The sequence below is a fragment of the Purpureocillium takamizusanense genome, chromosome 10 (genome assembly GCF_022605165.1).
Source record: "Purpureocillium takamizusanense chromosome 10, complete sequence".
NCBI lineage: Eukaryota > Fungi > Ascomycota > Sordariomycetes > Hypocreales > Ophiocordycipitaceae > Purpureocillium > Purpureocillium takamizusanense.
In genome coordinates this window covers 265,614-281,130 of record NC_063077.1, presented here as the reverse complement: position 1 = coordinate 281,130, position 15,517 = coordinate 265,614, and the positions used below count along the sequence as shown (strand labels likewise).

Genomic DNA, 15,517 nt, shown 5'->3' with positions numbered 1-15,517 from the left:
GTTAACGTAGTGTCTCTGCTATCATCGCTCAAGGCCACCAGACATGATGTTCGCCCCAGCTCAGCAAACTCGTCATCCGCTCAAGCCGGGATACGAACCACGTCGTAAATTTTATCCGAGTAGCAAGTGGTGTGGTGCTGTAGGATTCACTTGCTGTGCACTTCTAACGGTATCTGGCGAGCTCCGTGATTAGTGCCTATGGCGTTTGTCATTATGGGAGGGTGGACCTGGCGACATCCATGTAAGCTCAGCAACATGATGGCATAAATCGTGAAGGCATTGAACAACGACTCTCCGCAGCCAAACATGTGTAAACATGGGCTCTCATCTGTCCTTGATACCAGTCACATGCTCTCCCAGGACATTGCCATAGGATGACAGCCTTGGCAATGATAGCCAAGTCTCAGGATCAATGATCATGATTGGTCTCGTTGGATCGCGGGCATCAAATCTCACGACCCCGTCTTGCCCGCCCGCTAGCGAGTTCTGGAAGCTTTCCTTGGCAGAATTGAGGGTTGCGCCGAATGGCGTGCCTGATCGATCATCACGCAAATCGTTCCTCGATGAGCTCATGCCACGGGACTGGGCATCGCTGGGCTCGCATCCTCCCTAGTCCCAAGGTGGCCCGCGCCAAGATGGCCCCGGGTTTGCGCCAGTCTGATGCTCGATTGCGCAAGACAGCCCCTGTCATCCAGGTCAGCCAAGCTGGGCGGCCGCCTTTGGACCACCTTAATATGAAGCATAATACGACGTCTCTGACCTGTTTCTCGTGTATGGCGTGTCTCGCATTGTTGGTGTGTTTTGTCGCAGTTTGTTCGTCGCATGGGCGCTGACGCAGGCCATCGCCATGGCGGACCAACATCATGAAAAGCATCACGCCAAAGGAGACGGCAAAGCGGGCGACGATCTATCTGGTCCTAGCGACCGCGATAACGGCTACAACCACGACGATGACGTCTCCAGTACCGAGGGCCAGGTATTTGCCTACTCGGAGGACAGGAAGATTGGCATCACGGGCGCCGTCTTCCTGATCCTGAATAAGATGATTGGCACCGGAAGTAAGCCAAACTGCCTGAACTTTTCATACACGCGCAGGGGCAACTTTCTGATCATGATGGCTTTTGGGCAGTCTTCTCGACGCCGTCTGGTATCTTCGCTGCGACTGGCTCCGTCGGCCTCAGCTTCATCTTGTGGCTTGTCGGCGGCCTCCTGACCTTCTTCGGCCTCAGCGTCTTTCTTGAGTTCGGCTTGGCTATCCCACGGTCCGGCGGCGAGAAGAACTACCTCGAGCGAGTCTACCGCCGACCACGCTACCTTGCGACCTGTGTCCTGGCATCACAAATGATCCTCCTTGGTTTCTCGTCTGGCAATGCGCTTGCCTTTGGCCGCTACATCCTGTACGCGTCCGGCAGCGAGGCGCCTGACGGATGGCAGGCCCGCGGCATCGGCATCGCTGGAGTTACGTTTGCCATCGTGCTGCACAGCACGCTGCCCAAATGGGGAATCCGACTCTTCAACGTGCTCGGCGTCTTCAAAGTCGTCGTCCTCTTGTTCATCGTCTTCTCGGGGTTCGCCGCCCTCGCCGGCCGCCGCCTCGTTGACGACCCGCACAACTTCGACGACGCATTCCGCATCGAGTCCGGGGACGGCTACGGTGGCGGCGGCGCCTACGCCTACTCCAACGCCCTGCTCAACGTCGTCTACAGCTACAAGGGCTGGGAGAACGCCAACTACGTCGTAAGCGAGCTGAAGCACCCGCGCAAGACGCTCGCCATCGCGGCGCCGCTCGCTGTCGGCGGTGTCACCATCCTTTACATCCTCGCCAACGTGGCCTACTTTGCCGCGATCCCCAAGTCGGAGTTGGCCAAGTCGGAAGTGCTCGTTGCGGGCATCTTCTTCCGCAACGTGTTTGGCGACAGCGCCGGGGCGCGAAGCCTGCCGGTGTTTGTGGCGCTCAGCAACATCGGCAACGTTCTGGCAGTGAGCTTTGCGCATGCGCGCCTGAACCAAGAGCTGGCCAAGGAGGGCCTATTGCCATTCAGCAAGTTCTGGGCATCAAACAAGCCATTCAATGCACCCGCCGCTTCTGTATGATTGCTCTTAATTCCTGGACGTGGACGCAGGGCTAATACGTATCGTGAAGCTATTCCTACATTGGCTTGTGACCGTCATCATCCTCGTCGCGCCGCCCGCTGGCCCGGCATACACGTTCATCGTCAACCTGTACGAGCCCTCGAGCCTCTACGGCATTATTTCCGTCAAAGCGCTGACCAGATACAGGTACACCTACCCGGGTGCGTGGATCAATGCATTCGTCACCGCCGGCCTCGTGTGGCTACAGTACAAAAAGTCGGAGGAATGGAGCTCGCCCTGGCACACGTTCCTCCCGATATCCATCGTCTATTTCCTCTCCAACGTCTTCCTAGCCATTGTCCCATTCATCCCTCCAGAGGGCAGCTGGACCGCGGATGGCTACCCCTACTACGTCTTCCCCGTCGTCGGCGTCGGCGTGCTGTTGCTCGGCGGCGTGTACTGGACCTTTTGGACGAGAATCCTGCCGTACTTTGGCGGGTACAAAATTGTGTCTGAGAGGACTTTCGACGAAGAGGGCGTGGAGGTGGTGCGCTATCGCAAAAAGGCCGTCAAGCATCTTTGAGGTCATCGGTCGGGGGGCCTCTCGTACTCGTCCCAATACACGAATGAATCTCAGCAAGTGTTGGGCGGCTCAATCAAATTGTCGAGCTTCTTCCAAAAGAGCGCGTCCACCTTGACAATAGCAAATCGTAGCAGTTGCCACGACTGCACTCTTGTCCGTAGCACGTTCCTCCACCTCACCAGCAGGCGCCGGTCTGCGGCAACCATATGCGGCTCCACGGGCTGCAGACACAGCATGTAGCAGAACAGACCCGGGTAGCAGAAGCAGTGTCTGTTGTAGGCCGGCCAGAACCCCGACTTGTGCCTCACATCGAGTCCTCGGACAAAGTCAATCAAGGTCTGCATCAGGGCACGCGATGCCTGCAACACCATGGACGCGGCGGCCGACGATGTATTCTTCGGGTCGGTCTCCTTGCTGACGATTGGTCTAAGCAGCGCGCGGAGAAGCAGAACCTGCCCTGTAAAGTATGCCAAGTGTAGGGAACCTTGGCTCTGTGGTGATTCGTTGTCCTGGTCGTCTTGCTGCGTCCCCATGCGAAGACACTCTGGCAGGTCCTCCAGCCACTCGTGAAGCTGCTGGCGCGACCACTTGGCCTGCTCGAGGACCACGTCGAGCGATTGCGGCTGTGAGACGGCACGGAGAGAACTATCAGTTGGCGATTGTGTCAGCAAGGGAAGCCGCAGCTTCGTGGTTGCAGCAGCGTGACTTACAAGAATTGGCTGCGTATACTATTGACAATTTGCGTCAACCGGCACAGCTGCAAGAAGTGGTCCGGCTGAGACTGTGTCGTGTCAGAAGGTATGTCCATGATAAAATCATCCGCTGTGAGCGGCGTCACGTTCCACTCATCATCGTGCAGCATCGAGGACTGCCCATGCGTGATGGCGCGCCAGCTGTGCTCCACGACAACCGCCCACCAGAGTCTTCTCCGTAGCCTGACCTCACTCGCCGGTAGTTTCCAGTCTGTTGGATCCAGGTGCAGTCCCAGCGACTGCGCCACGGCCGTCATCGACGCAGCTAGGGACCAAGCGAAAGGACTTTCGACAGCGACCGGATCGAACGTCGCGTGATTCAGCAGGAGCAGACAAGTTTGTACAGTCGAGAGATGCGGCGCGTGTAGCTCTTTTTGCCAGGACGTGTATGCAACTTGCCACAGGGCGTCCGAACTCGGCTTCGAGTAGGCGTTGTTCATGCAAAGGCGTTCGTCCCATGACGTGAAGGGCAGAGCCAGCGCGTAGATACCCGCAAGCAGTCCCGGCGATGCTGATCTGACAAAGCGCGATATGTCGTTCTCAATAAGTGACCTTGAGAGTATTGGTAACGTCTGGAACACGAAGCGCAGATATCTGGGCGCAAGTCAGGCATAGTTCACGACAAGAGAGTTGGTCCAACGTACAGATTCACAAGAGACACGCCAGTGTCGGCGTCGACGAGCTTCTCGAGTCTTTCCCGTTCATTGCCAATTGACACGGACCCTTCGATGAGCGCCCGTCCTTGACATGTCGACTGCAGCTTGCTCTGGAGGATATGGACGGGTGGATGGCCAGTGTTGGCGAGAAGCCGGGAGGGCCTGCGATAAGTGACCATGAAGAAGTCAACTTCATCCACGCTGTTGTAGGGGAAATGCTCGAGAGCGAAAGGGTCCGACTCGTTTGAGAACCCGATGAAGGCGGAGGAGCAATCCGGCCTCCGGTCCATGGATGCACCAAGACCTGGTGACAGAAACCCGTTGCCATTTTGGGGGCTAAGGCGAGATGCAGTTGGCAATCCCGTCGTTGCGAATCCGGGACTGTTCATCGGCCATAGCTGCGAGAGCTCCGTGTCCTGCAGAATGTTGAACACGCTGTCGGGGTCATCACTGGCAGGGGGGCCAATGTCGGAGGCATCAGCGGTTGGCTCTGCCGCCGCGGACCAGCTGGGGTCGAAGAGGAACTTGGCGAACGGATGCGCGTCTGTCGCCGATGACAGCGTCTCCTCCGGCGACTCGCTCTCGGTCAACTGCGAAGCCGCCAGCGGCTCGAGCGCCGGGCGCACCTCTGCGGATGCGGGAACGATACCATCGTAGACGTTGGCGGCGCTGATCGAAGCCGACCCCGTCCTCTGCTTCTTGCTCGTCACAGCGACAAAAGTACATGGCCGCTTCGTCCGGTGACAGAGCTGGCACGGCCTTGCGGGATCTGGGATGTTACACAGGACCTTGCGGGCGCGGCACAGGTCGCAGGGGCGCTGAGACTTGGACCGATACCGACGCGTCCCCGCTGCGGTCTCGGTGCCCTGTTCCGCGAGGGGGGATGCTGTCGGGGCGCTGTTGGGAAAGTCCATTGCCGAGGCGGACTGAACTGGCCAGCGTTTTGAAGCCGTTGATGATGATGATGACGACCACGCGACGGGACGGGGAGCAGCAAACTGGTCCCGGTGGCTGGTTGCCTGCCGGCGGATGCGAAGAAGCCCCATCCATGCCGGACGCCCGAGCCCCAAACCTCCAAGAGGAGCCCCGGAGTCGGAGGGCGGGGATGACCCGCAACCCAGTGTTGTCTGTCTCGTGTTCCCGTACCCGGCAGCGCCGCCTATGATGGGCCGGGGACTGGCAAGACTGTCTCCCCCCCCCCCCTTCCCCACCCCTACCCCCCTAAACAGCCACAATCAATGATTCTTGAAAGCCGCGGAAACTTGAGGCAAGTGCTGTTGATGGGCTGTACCATCCCAAAAGGGCCAGGTGTTTACCGTCGGTCGGGATGCTCGGCGGGCGTCCCGTCGACCTTAACTACCTGCTTCGCCACTCTAGCCACCAGGATAAAAATCCATTCACCGCAATATATCCATAGCGACCTCTAAATCATGGACCTTCTTCTTCAACTTCTCCCTCCTCTCTCTAATAGAGCGTGATTCTCCAGCAATGTCCGCGAGCTTATGCTCGTCCAATTCTAGCACCCATTGCTCCGAAAAGAGCCTAAGCGGACTCGCTGGTCCCGACAGCAGACAGTGGTCTACGGCTTGTTGATAGATGTTGTCCACGAAACGCTCACGGGCGATCTTGTAGTAAGCTTCGAGAATGTCGTGTATGTCCTCCTTCGCATGTTCCATGTTCGTCTTGTCGTTCACCGAAGACCGAATACTGTCAAGATCAACCACATAACGTTTGCCGACATCCGTGTCTTTGTCGTGAGCCATCGCTCGAAAGTTTTCGGTAACTCGAAGACTGCGGGATTTTTGGAGATGAGTGGTAAAATAGGGATTGAGGGTATATGGCTTCCTGTTCCTTTCCACGTCGACGAGGAACTTGCCTTGATCCATGCCGGCCTTGTATCTGGCGAGGAGATCTGTCATGATAGTTGATATGAGCTCCTCCCGGACTCTGCTGTCTGTGCATATTTCGCCCAATGCCCTCATAATGAACCCGTGAATGATCAAAATGACTTTGCCGAGATAAGTCCGGGTCATGGAAGCCCATTTGTCGGACTGCTCGCGAAAAGTACTGGAGAGCAGGCCTGGACCAAATGTGCCTAGCTCAGCTCCACGGGACCGACGATAGATGTTCTTGATCCATTCCATGACGTCTTCCGCCGGGCTTTCTGAGTTTTTTTCCGTGGTGACAATCTTTTCTAGCTCGGGATACTCTTTCGGATCAGGTACTTGAAATTCATAGCCGTCTGAACGCCCGAGTTGCAGGCTGCCCACGTCACCTTCATCCGAGTCATCACCTCCAGTTGATCCCTCTTCCTCAGACTCAGGGTCGGACTCAGATACATTGATAGATTGGAAACTGCGGGTATGTGACGAAGTGACAAAATCACAGTTAAACCTGTCCGTAAGGTTTATGATTGATGTGATGAGTCGGAGCTCGTCCTTTCTCAAGGCTGGATGTGCGGAGTAGTCGGCGTCCAGAGCAGCTCGAGCCATATTCTGAAATGTACTTGCAATTGTGACAAGATATTGCTGCTGCTCCCTTTCTGTCTGGCGAGACTGGCCGAGTTCAACTAGCGCTTGTCGAGTCTCATCAAGCATCTGACGTGTTTCTGTTCGAAGCGTGGGAAATGCCCGGTCAGTTATGTGCCCCAGCAGCTCTTGCAAGCGTCCACGCAAGGCAGAAACTCCAACCCGATCTGATGGTAGTCTGCGCCAAGGTTCTTCTTTGAACAAATCCTCTCGGCGCTGCGTATTTGACCCATCGAAACCTTTGTCATCACCGCCTCGATTTCTCACGACGTAGTAGCCAAGGTTCAGTGGGTGTCGTTTTCCTTCCACCAGGTTACAGACAACTGCTTTGGCACTATGTTCCGTGACAAGGTCGGGCTTGGTAAGGACTCCCAGAGTCCTCTCTCCCTCTTTGTCATACTCTTCCGCAAGTGCCAAGATCTCCTGTGTCGTGACGTCAACGTTGCTCGGCAGTACAGCCAAGATAACAGTTCGGTCATCCCGAATATAGTCCTTGACCATGTTGCTGACCAGCTCTTTGTCCCTTTCGGTCGTAATTCCCTCTGTTATCTTTCGAAATATTCCTGGCACGTCGATCACGGTCAGGTAATCCTCATCAGGGCCGCACTTCTCGATTTTCAATACATCTTCGCTGAAGGTCTTATCGCCCTGTTTGTTTTTACTCGTTCTGACACCCATGTGGATGTTGACCTGGAAGTGAAAGCCGGGTTAGTTGGGAGCCAGAATAGTCGATAGAGAACTCACCTCATCTAAAATAGCTTCAAATTGGGCGTGAAGATCTGTGGTTGACTTTACGGACTTCCGATATTCTTCTAGTCGAGACTTTTCTGACGGTGTTGCTTGCGGTCCAGGAATGATGCTGATATTGATGCTCTCCAGTTCATCGCGACGGTGGGATATTTGCGTCGCGTATCGAGTGCAGAGCTCCTGTCCGCGGGGGAAGGGAATTCCTGTAAGCGTTTCCAGCAATGACGATTTACCGGAGCTTTGATCGCCAACAACCACGAGCTGTGGCAGTGGCAGATGCTTCCCTACGTTCTTCTCGCGCAGCTGATCAATCTTCTGGAGACGACTGGGGCTGGTAAGTCCGTTGAGAATACCATTGCTCATTGGTGCGGCCATTGTTGTGAAAGTAGGCACTACTGCTGGGCAGAAGCAGCGATAGTGTTCCAACTGACGGACAACACGCTCACATGTATCATTCCAATGTGATGCCCATCCAAGACAGGCCTATTTGTACTGCTGCTCGTGGCGAAGCGTCACGTCCCAGCCTGATGGGCTCCCTCTTGGAAGAAGCAATTTCGACAAGGATTCGCCAAATATTTTACGTAAAGCCGGGGTTCTTTGAACGGTTTGCGGTTGTACAGCGCTTGCAGCCAACACAGCGTTGCAACAACACGCAGGCGAAACACACGGGAAATGAGTAGAGATGATCCTTTCACATTATCCTCTGGCAGGGTGCAGGTTCGATATGGACTAACACATCATCGGTCATAGTAGCGACAGGAACTTGGGCCGCGATGCATGCTTTGCGAAACCTCAGCCCAGGGGTGTCCCCCTTGGTTTAGCGGACCGTCCCGTCCGTCGGGACCGCAGCTCAAACGGTGGAAGCGTACTTCCCATTGGGGAATCGGCAACGCCCAAGCAAAGGGACAATGCCGCTACAAGAGTTCCCCCTCAGATTGCAGCCAGCGGCCCTCAGGATTTAACATGCCATTTTAGCTACATGGCCTTACACCGGCCCTCCCCGGCCCGCCGGGAGAACCTGGATCGGGCCTGTGTCACCGGGTGCTGTTCTCAATCCGCGCCGACAGTACGGAGTAACTGATCAGTTTGGTGCAGTTGTCGTTGGACCTGGACCAACCCAGAACCAGCTCTGTTCAGGTAGTAACTACCAAACCGGCCGTCCGTGTGTCGGCCGCCTGGCGTTTACCACCGTTACTCATGTTAGAAGTCGAGTTTGCGAGGCTTTAGCATCTCGTCGCGACAATCAGACTATCGTCGGATACGAAATACCGTGTTCAACCAACGAAGCTGTCAATGGAGCTGCGGTCGTTGACATCTGAGAGACCAGCGGTTCACGCTGCCAGGCGGGCGCTGCGCCGGACACGGTAAACGCCAGGTTGTGATAAGGGCTGCACCAGACGCAGATCCTGTTGTAGGGACAAGGGTTTCGGACTGTGCATGTCCGCACCGTGGCTCACCGACAAGGAGCCAGGGTCTGCCAGGCAGTCGTTGGTCGGGTGAAACGCCCTCGGAGTGCAGAATCAACAGCGCCGATGGGCTGCCGAACGGGCGACGAGCCGAACATGGGCATAGCTTAATGTGTCATCACGCGCATGTTAGTTACCAACGAAACCCGTCACCGTGAGCTTACTGAGCCCACCAACCAGAGTGAAAATGGTGACTTCTCTATGGCCACTGCAATAGCCGTTCAGGCCAGACGTTACCCGTTGCACGACAAGCCGGGGGGTGCCAGTGAGCTTTTCAATGACGCGGTGGCCAGGCTAAGACTCGCGGGCGCAAAGGCCCATTATAACAGGCACCAACACGATTGCATTTTTGTTAGCCAGGGCATCGGGTCAGCGTCGCAGCTGCCCCTTGTTTACATTGGACACGGAGCGAGTCTTAGGAAATAAGCTTCTAATTGATTGTGCCAATGATGACACTACAGCTTTTGTTCACTTTGCCCTTTTATGCACTTGCTAACTTTACCCATCGCGATATGTGATGTCATAGCTCAGGGACCCTTAGTACAGCACTTGCGTATAGTTTACCTCCTTAAATGTTAGTGATACGCAAAAAGCTTACTCACGCGCTCTTGGATTGAAAACGCGACTAATAACAAACATTGGGGACCACACATCAACATCGCCCGCAGTGCCCAGTTGGCAAGAATCTTGCAACCTCCATACTTGTTCATCCCATTCGTCTTTCACCAAACGGCTTTAAAAGACCGCTCCTTCCCCCAATACCTCGGAAACATTGACTTCATCTTGGCGAAAGTCGCAGTGATCCAATGGCGGGGTCCTACGTCAAGACCCGCGTCCTCATTGTCTCGGACACCCATGGGATGCGTCTGGACAGAGGACCACCCAGAGCCTCCGCAGACGTTGCGATTCACTGCGGCGATCTGACCGACGAATCCAAACTGGAGGAATTCCGCGTCGCGCTTGATCTACTACAAGGGTTAGACGCTCCACTCAAGTTAATTATCGCCGGCAACCACGACTTCACTCTCGATGAACCAGCTTTCCGGCGAATAGTCGCACGGACGAACCCCCCTTTGGAAGAAAAGCTTGTGAAAAGAGAATATGGCGACTATAATGAGGCCAAAGACCTGCTCCTAAAGGCAAAAAGTCAGGGCATTCACTTCCTCAATGAAGGTAGTCATCACTTTATTCTTCAAACTGGAGCCAGTCTGAAGGTGTATGCGAGTCCCTTTACTCCTTCACTTGGCGAGTCAGGATTCCAATTTTCCCCAACTCTGGGACACAATTTCAACATCGAGGAAGGCACCGATATTGTCATAAGTCACGGACCACCACGGGGGATCCTAGATCGAACAAACTCCCGAGAAAGAGCCGGATCAACAGACCTCTTTGCCGCTATCGCCAGCACCAAACCGAAATTACACTGCTTTGGCCACATACACGAAGGTTGGGGTGCGAGATTGATTGCTTGGAGAGACACCACGCATGAGCCGCCGTCACATTTAACGGACATTGACAACGAGATGTCTGCGACTATTGAGGTTCTCGGCACATTACACCCAAGCAAGTTCGACACAGCTGCTACGGCTGTAAGCAAACAGGAGAAGCTCTCTCAATATTCCGAGAAGAAGTACTGCGAAACTTCCCACTGCCAGGGCGATGAACGGCCTCTCAATCCCGGAAAGGAAACTCTTTCTGTTAATGCGTCAATCATGGGGGATGGTGGACTTGCTACACAACTGCCATGGTTGGTAAGCCTGGAGCTGCCGATGCATGAAGTCGGGTCATGTCAGGAACAGCGAGAACATGAAGTGGGTATTGAGCAGGAGTGCTCTAAGAAACGGCCTAATGGGAATCAGGGGATACCGCAGGATAAAGATAATAAGCGCTCTAAGATAGATAATTAAGAAACGTATAAAGTCATAGCCGATAGCACTTGATCTATAATGCTACGAGACTAGAGAATACCCGATCAGAATAAATACTTATAGTCGAGACTGTAGTCCCCCTCCTTGCCGTTACTCTCAATCCCTTGGCTCAGCAGCTTCTCCTTTTGTCGCATGCGATACTTGAACAGGAAATAAATGGCCGCTACACCGACAAGTGCCCCCGACTCGAACCCCAAGGACAGTGAGTTGCCCAGGATGTAGCGAGGCTGGTCGGTGATGGGGTAAATCTGCGACGCGGCGGCACCGGCGCAGTTGGCAATGGATATGACAACAGCGATAGCCACAGATCGTTTGTCGTCGGGGTGAATGTTGTTTGAGACCCATCTGTCAGGGCATCAGCATAGCTCCGTTTCAAGGGATGGTTGGTTCATACGTCAGCATTACTGTGTTGTATGAGTACACGCCAGCTGCCACCATGAACATGGCAAAGAAGCCAACAGCCTTGTTGGCGCTGCCCACGACGATGGCGTATCCAATCATGACAAGGATTGGCGAGTGTATCAGACAAATAGCGCGCTTGCCAATGCGGTCCGATATAAACGTCGTGACGCCGGTGGCAATGGAGGCCAGGACATACACAGGTATACTAAGGTAATTGGCCTCAAGTGATGTATAGCTTTGCATGTGGTGTTAGAACAGGGAAGTGGGCAAACACCACCGACGGGGGAGGTTGACTTACTTCATGCCCTTGAGAAGTGTCGGTAAGAATGTGCTGAAGCCAAACATGGCGATTGAAGAGAAGAACATGGCAACGGATGCAATCCAGACCAGGGGATCCGCGAGGGCCGTACCAGCCTTTTTCCAGGAGAGCCTTTCAGAGCTCCCGAAGCGTTGGTTGCGAGCCCTGATGGTGGCCATTGTTGCACGCTCCTCTTTGTTGAGGAACCACGCTGTCTCTGGCGTGGTCGGAAGACTGACCCAGCAAAGAGCTCCCACAACGAGTGAGATGGTTCCTTCGATGATGAAGAGCCATCGCCAGGCCTCTAACCCGTGTCGGTCTCCCATCGACTGGATGCCGTATGCGATGAGGCCACCAAGGGCACCCGACAGCGCGATGGAGATGTACAAGACAGCGACGCGCTTGCCCTGCGATACGGGGGGGTAGATGCCGGAGATGACAAAGGTAAGAGCCGGAAACAGCCCTGCCTCAAAGGCTCCGAGCAAGATGCGGCACGCGATTACTTGGTTGTATGTGTGCAAGAAGCCGGTGCCAATCGTGACGGCGCTCCAACAGACGAGGGCGATGGCGAGGACGCGACCGGGGCCGAACCTCCGAACGGCGAGGACCCACGGCGTCTCGAAGATGACGTACGGAATGTAGAAGAGTGTGGAGATGTTGTTGAAGTCTGTGCCCGTCATGCCGGTGCTTTTCTCGAAGCCAAACACTCGTGCATTTCCTGGATAACGGCGCCGTTAACAGAAGTTGGGGTTTGATCACGACGGGGTGCTGACGGCGCGCTAAAAACACCAAGGCAACGTACCAATGTTTGTTCGATCCAGATATGCAAACAGGACCAGGATTGACATTTGGGGCATGACGAGCCAGTCAAACTTGGACAGGACGCGGCTCTCGGCCTCGACATCGATCTCGTTCATCTCACCAGAGGTCGAGACGGGGCCCGCAGAGCCCGACTCGTCGACGACGAGCTCCTTTTCCAACTGTGCCATGGCGACAAAAGTAGCAATCTCAAGCAGCGTTCCGTTGGGAGAACCGATGGGCTAGGCAGGCGTACATGGAGCGCGGCCTTGATGCACGTAGACGTGGGCAGTGAGTGAAGTGTTTGGCAGTCCCTCTTAATAAAGAAGGAACCGCCTCTCCACTTGGGTATGAGCCAGGCGATGGAGATTGGGGTTATCGTCTGATGCTTCGCTTGAACTCGCTCGCATTTGCCAGGGATGGCGTCTACCCCACGTTTTTTTGCACGCCGACGGCGGATAGCGCGCAGTCCCGGCGTAACAACCGCGACGACCGCGGCCATTGCTGCGGACGGACGGCCGGGGGGTGGCTGTCTTTGGCGCTTATCTTGCATTACCCGGGGTAAGGTCGTCCCCGCATGACGGGGAAAGGTCAACTCCGCGTAAATGGTTATCGTGGGCCCACTTGGTGATTTGGAGGCTTGGAGCTCATGAGCCAACGCCACCACCAAGATGCGGTCCGCGGGGTCTGTGTCCGGACTCGGCGCACCGCCCCTGTCCCTGAAGATTCAATGGTGCGGGGGAGGGAAGCGATTTATACCCGGGTTGCCCACCGCGAGTAGTACGATATATAGTCCGTTGTAATATTAATATGAGACTTGCAACCAGAGGTAGTTATGGATCGTGATCAAGGGGGAGTAAGAGACGATAGCGTTGACGTGCAGGTACGGTCTCGGGCCAGTGGGGGTTCCCCGTTCGCCATGACTGTCTGGGGTAGTATGACAGGGGTGTCTCGACTGTCGACAGCCAAGATCTCCGCCGACGGCCGTCATCAGCGGCCGTGACCCCGCCCGGCGGCCGGTCCAGCGACGGCGTGGGCACGCCCGTCGGTTGGCTTCGCGCTATCAAAGGGGATCACCCATGTTTCGGTGTCGACATCTTGGACACTGTTTCAAGCGAATCATAAAGATACCCTTGGTAGCTCAGCTGCTTACGCACATGGTGATAGATAACCCGATTTGACAGTCTACTTTTCGTATATTTTGCTTCAGAATGGGATCCCTTGGCCGAACCAACATTTCGACGCTTCGTGTCGACACGGCTCAGCTTGCCGAGTCATTGCACGAAAGCTGCCAATATGGCGCCGCTCATCGATATGGCAAGTGAGTGGCCACTGCGCGCCAGCTCGATCATCAACCGTCGCCTCCCGTCTCGCGTGTGCTCACATACTATACTTCGCAGGCTTCCCACCGAAACGGGCATGGCTAGGCTGAGTCTCGACGACTCGGACAAGGAGGTGCGCGACTGGTTCATGAGAACAGCCGCGACGTTGGGCTGCAAGACCTTTTTCGATCAAATGGGCAACCTGTTCGCCATTCGAGCGGGCAAGAAGGAAAACGTGCCCCCAATCATGATGGGCTCGCACCTGGACACGCAACCCACGGGCGGGCGCTACGATGGCATTCTCGGCGTTCTCGCCGGGCTGCAGGTCCTCAAAGTTCTCAACGAGAACAATGTCGAGACTGAGGGGCCAGTTGGCGTCGTCAATTGGACCAAGTGAGCCAAAAGCTATTGACTGTTTTTGGGGGGGTGTCATGGCTGACAAGAAGCAGTGAAGAGGGCGCGCGGTTCCCCAAAATGGCCGTGGCGTCGGGTGTTTGGGCTGGCGCGGTGCCAATCGAGACTGCTTGGGATCTTCGAGAGGTGACACCTCATGAGGGCAAGGCCAAGTCGATGAAGGAAGAGCTGGAGAGGTTAGGCTACAAGGGCGAGCGCCCGGCCTCGTTCGACGACAACCCGTTTGCCGCCCACTTTGAACTTCACATTGAGCAGGGTCCCATCCTCGAAGACGAAGAGCTCAAGATTGGTGTTGTTGAAGGTGACGACGGCCTCCCCTCCCTTGCCCCGGCGGAAGTAACTGCCGCATATGGTCAGCTGCCACGACTAACACAGAGACAGGCGTGCAAGCCTTCAAGTGGTTCGACATCAAGGTCCGAGGAAGGGACAGCCACGCGGGCACCACGCCGCTGTACGCGCGCAAAGACACGGTGCTCTCCGCCGCGAGGATGCTGGTCGCGGCCAACACCATCGCGAAGAAGCACAACGGGCTGAGCACGACGGGCATCTTCAAGACGGACCCGGGGACCGTCAACACCATGGCCCACACGACCAACTTCACGCTGGACCTGCGCCACGTGCGCGACGACGTCCTCGACGCCATGGTCAAGGAGTGCGAGGCCGAGTTCGGCCGCATCGCGCACGAGGACAGCGAGCAGGGCTGCGAGGTGGAGTGGTCGCTGCTCGTCGACAGTCCCGCCGTGCGGTTCAACGACGAGTGCATCGCGGCGGTGGAGCAGAGCGCCAGCGACGTGTGCTCGACGCTGCTGCCCGGCGCATCGTCGTCGTCGTTGTCGTCGAAGAAGAAGCTGTGGAGGCCCATGATCAGCGGCGCGGGGCACGACAGCTGCTACACGAACCTGCGCTGTCCCACGAGCATGATCTTCACGCCGACGCGGCAGGGCATCAGCCACAACCCGACCGAGTACTGCTCCGCAGAAGACTGGTGCGTATTTCGTGTTGCTTCCTCGTCTGTCGCGAGGCTTGTGGCTAACCATGCGTACATGTAGTGCACTCGGCGCCAGCGTGCTGCTCGGGGCAGTGTTGCGCTATGACAAGCTCCGACTTGATCGGGGCGACTTTGAATAATCGCTGGAGCAGTGAGTGTGAGCCTCGGCTCCGCACGTACGTATGCGCCATGTCATGTCCCGACGCGATACCAGCGGGGGATCGACAGGGGCTTCTTACATAGTAACTTGGTGCGTAGAATGCGATCCAAGCGACGCAATGTAACAAGATGGTCCGTACGAATGAGCCTGGGGAATTGAGACAACCGCTCCTGTCATGGCCACTTTGCCCCGGCAATCGAGACAGGGACATGGAGGTTTAATGGCACTCGCATCGTGGTCAGAAACTGCCTCAGCTCAATGCTTGCTCCACCACTCGGAGCATCCACTCAATGTTTTACTATCTCGAAGCCCCAAGAGAAGCGGTGGAGAGGATTGCCTGATGATTGATAAAACATTTCCATGTCCCTTGCAAAAGAAGCGTCGTGGTTGTCTGGTACATTC

At 55.8% G+C, this 15,517-nt stretch overlaps 5 protein-coding genes across 5 annotated transcripts; 2 read left to right on the top strand and 3 right to left on the bottom strand.

Annotated features, from left to right (window-relative positions):
- Window positions 1-847: 847 nt before the first annotated feature.
- JDV02_009600 (uncharacterized protein) lies at window positions 848-2,656 on the top strand (the record flags this gene model as incomplete). Its single annotated transcript, XM_047991273.1, has 4 exons — window positions 848-1,058; window positions 1,130-2,088; window positions 2,144-2,223; window positions 2,281-2,656. 4 exons carry the CDS (start codon window positions 848-850, stop codon window positions 2,654-2,656), a joined length of 1,626 nt encoding a protein of 541 aa, XP_047847284.1.
- JDV02_009599 (uncharacterized protein) lies at window positions 2,290-5,045 on the bottom strand. Its single transcript, XM_047991272.1, has 3 exons — window positions 4,053-5,045; window positions 3,367-4,002; window positions 2,290-3,301 (listed from the first exon to the last, which is right to left on the bottom strand). Exons 1-3 carry the CDS (start codon window positions 4,976-4,978, stop codon window positions 2,707-2,709), a joined length of 2,157 nt encoding a protein of 718 aa, XP_047847283.1. The 5' UTR covers window positions 4,979-5,045; the 3' UTR covers window positions 2,290-2,706.
- Window positions 5,046-5,461: 416 nt separating this feature from the next.
- On the bottom strand, window positions 5,462-7,702 carry JDV02_009598 (uncharacterized protein; the record flags this gene model as incomplete). Its single annotated transcript, XM_047991271.1, has 3 exons — window positions 5,462-6,672; window positions 6,844-7,282; window positions 7,337-7,702. The coding sequence occupies 3 exons, from the start codon at window positions 7,700-7,702 to the stop codon at window positions 5,462-5,464; spliced, it is 2,016 nt and encodes a 671-aa protein (XP_047847282.1).
- Window positions 7,703-10,754: 3,052 nt separating this feature from the next.
- Window positions 10,755-12,422, bottom strand: JDV02_009597 (uncharacterized protein; the record flags this gene model as incomplete). The annotated part of the gene is made up of 4 exons (XM_047991270.1): window positions 10,755-11,078; window positions 11,128-11,370; window positions 11,434-12,151; window positions 12,236-12,422. 4 exons carry the CDS (start codon window positions 12,420-12,422, stop codon window positions 10,778-10,780), a joined length of 1,449 nt encoding a protein of 482 aa, XP_047847281.1. The 3' UTR covers window positions 10,755-10,777.
- Window positions 12,423-13,430: 1,008 nt separating this feature from the next.
- JDV02_009596 (uncharacterized protein) lies at window positions 13,431-15,095 on the top strand (the record flags this gene model as incomplete). Its single annotated transcript, XM_047991269.1, has 5 exons — window positions 13,431-13,552; window positions 13,632-13,946; window positions 14,003-14,268; window positions 14,349-14,952; window positions 15,017-15,095. Exons 1-5 carry the CDS (start codon window positions 13,443-13,445, stop codon window positions 15,093-15,095), a joined length of 1,374 nt encoding a protein of 457 aa, XP_047847280.1. The 5' UTR covers window positions 13,431-13,442.
- Window positions 15,096-15,517: the final 422 nt, after the last annotated feature.

Coding starts and splice junctions, on each gene's coding strand:
- JDV02_009599 (XM_047991272.1), bottom strand. CDS start 4,978: ATGGACTTTCCCAACAGCGCCCCGACAGCATCCCCCCTCGCGGAACAG. Junction 4,003..4,052: donor GGCGTGTCTCTTGTGAATCT/GTACGTTGGACC, acceptor ACTTGCGCCCAG/ATATCTGCGCTTCGTGTTCC. Junction 3,302..3,366: donor AGTATACGCAGCCAATTCTT/GTAAGTCACGCT, acceptor GCCAACTGATAG/TTCTCTCCGTGCCGTCTCAC.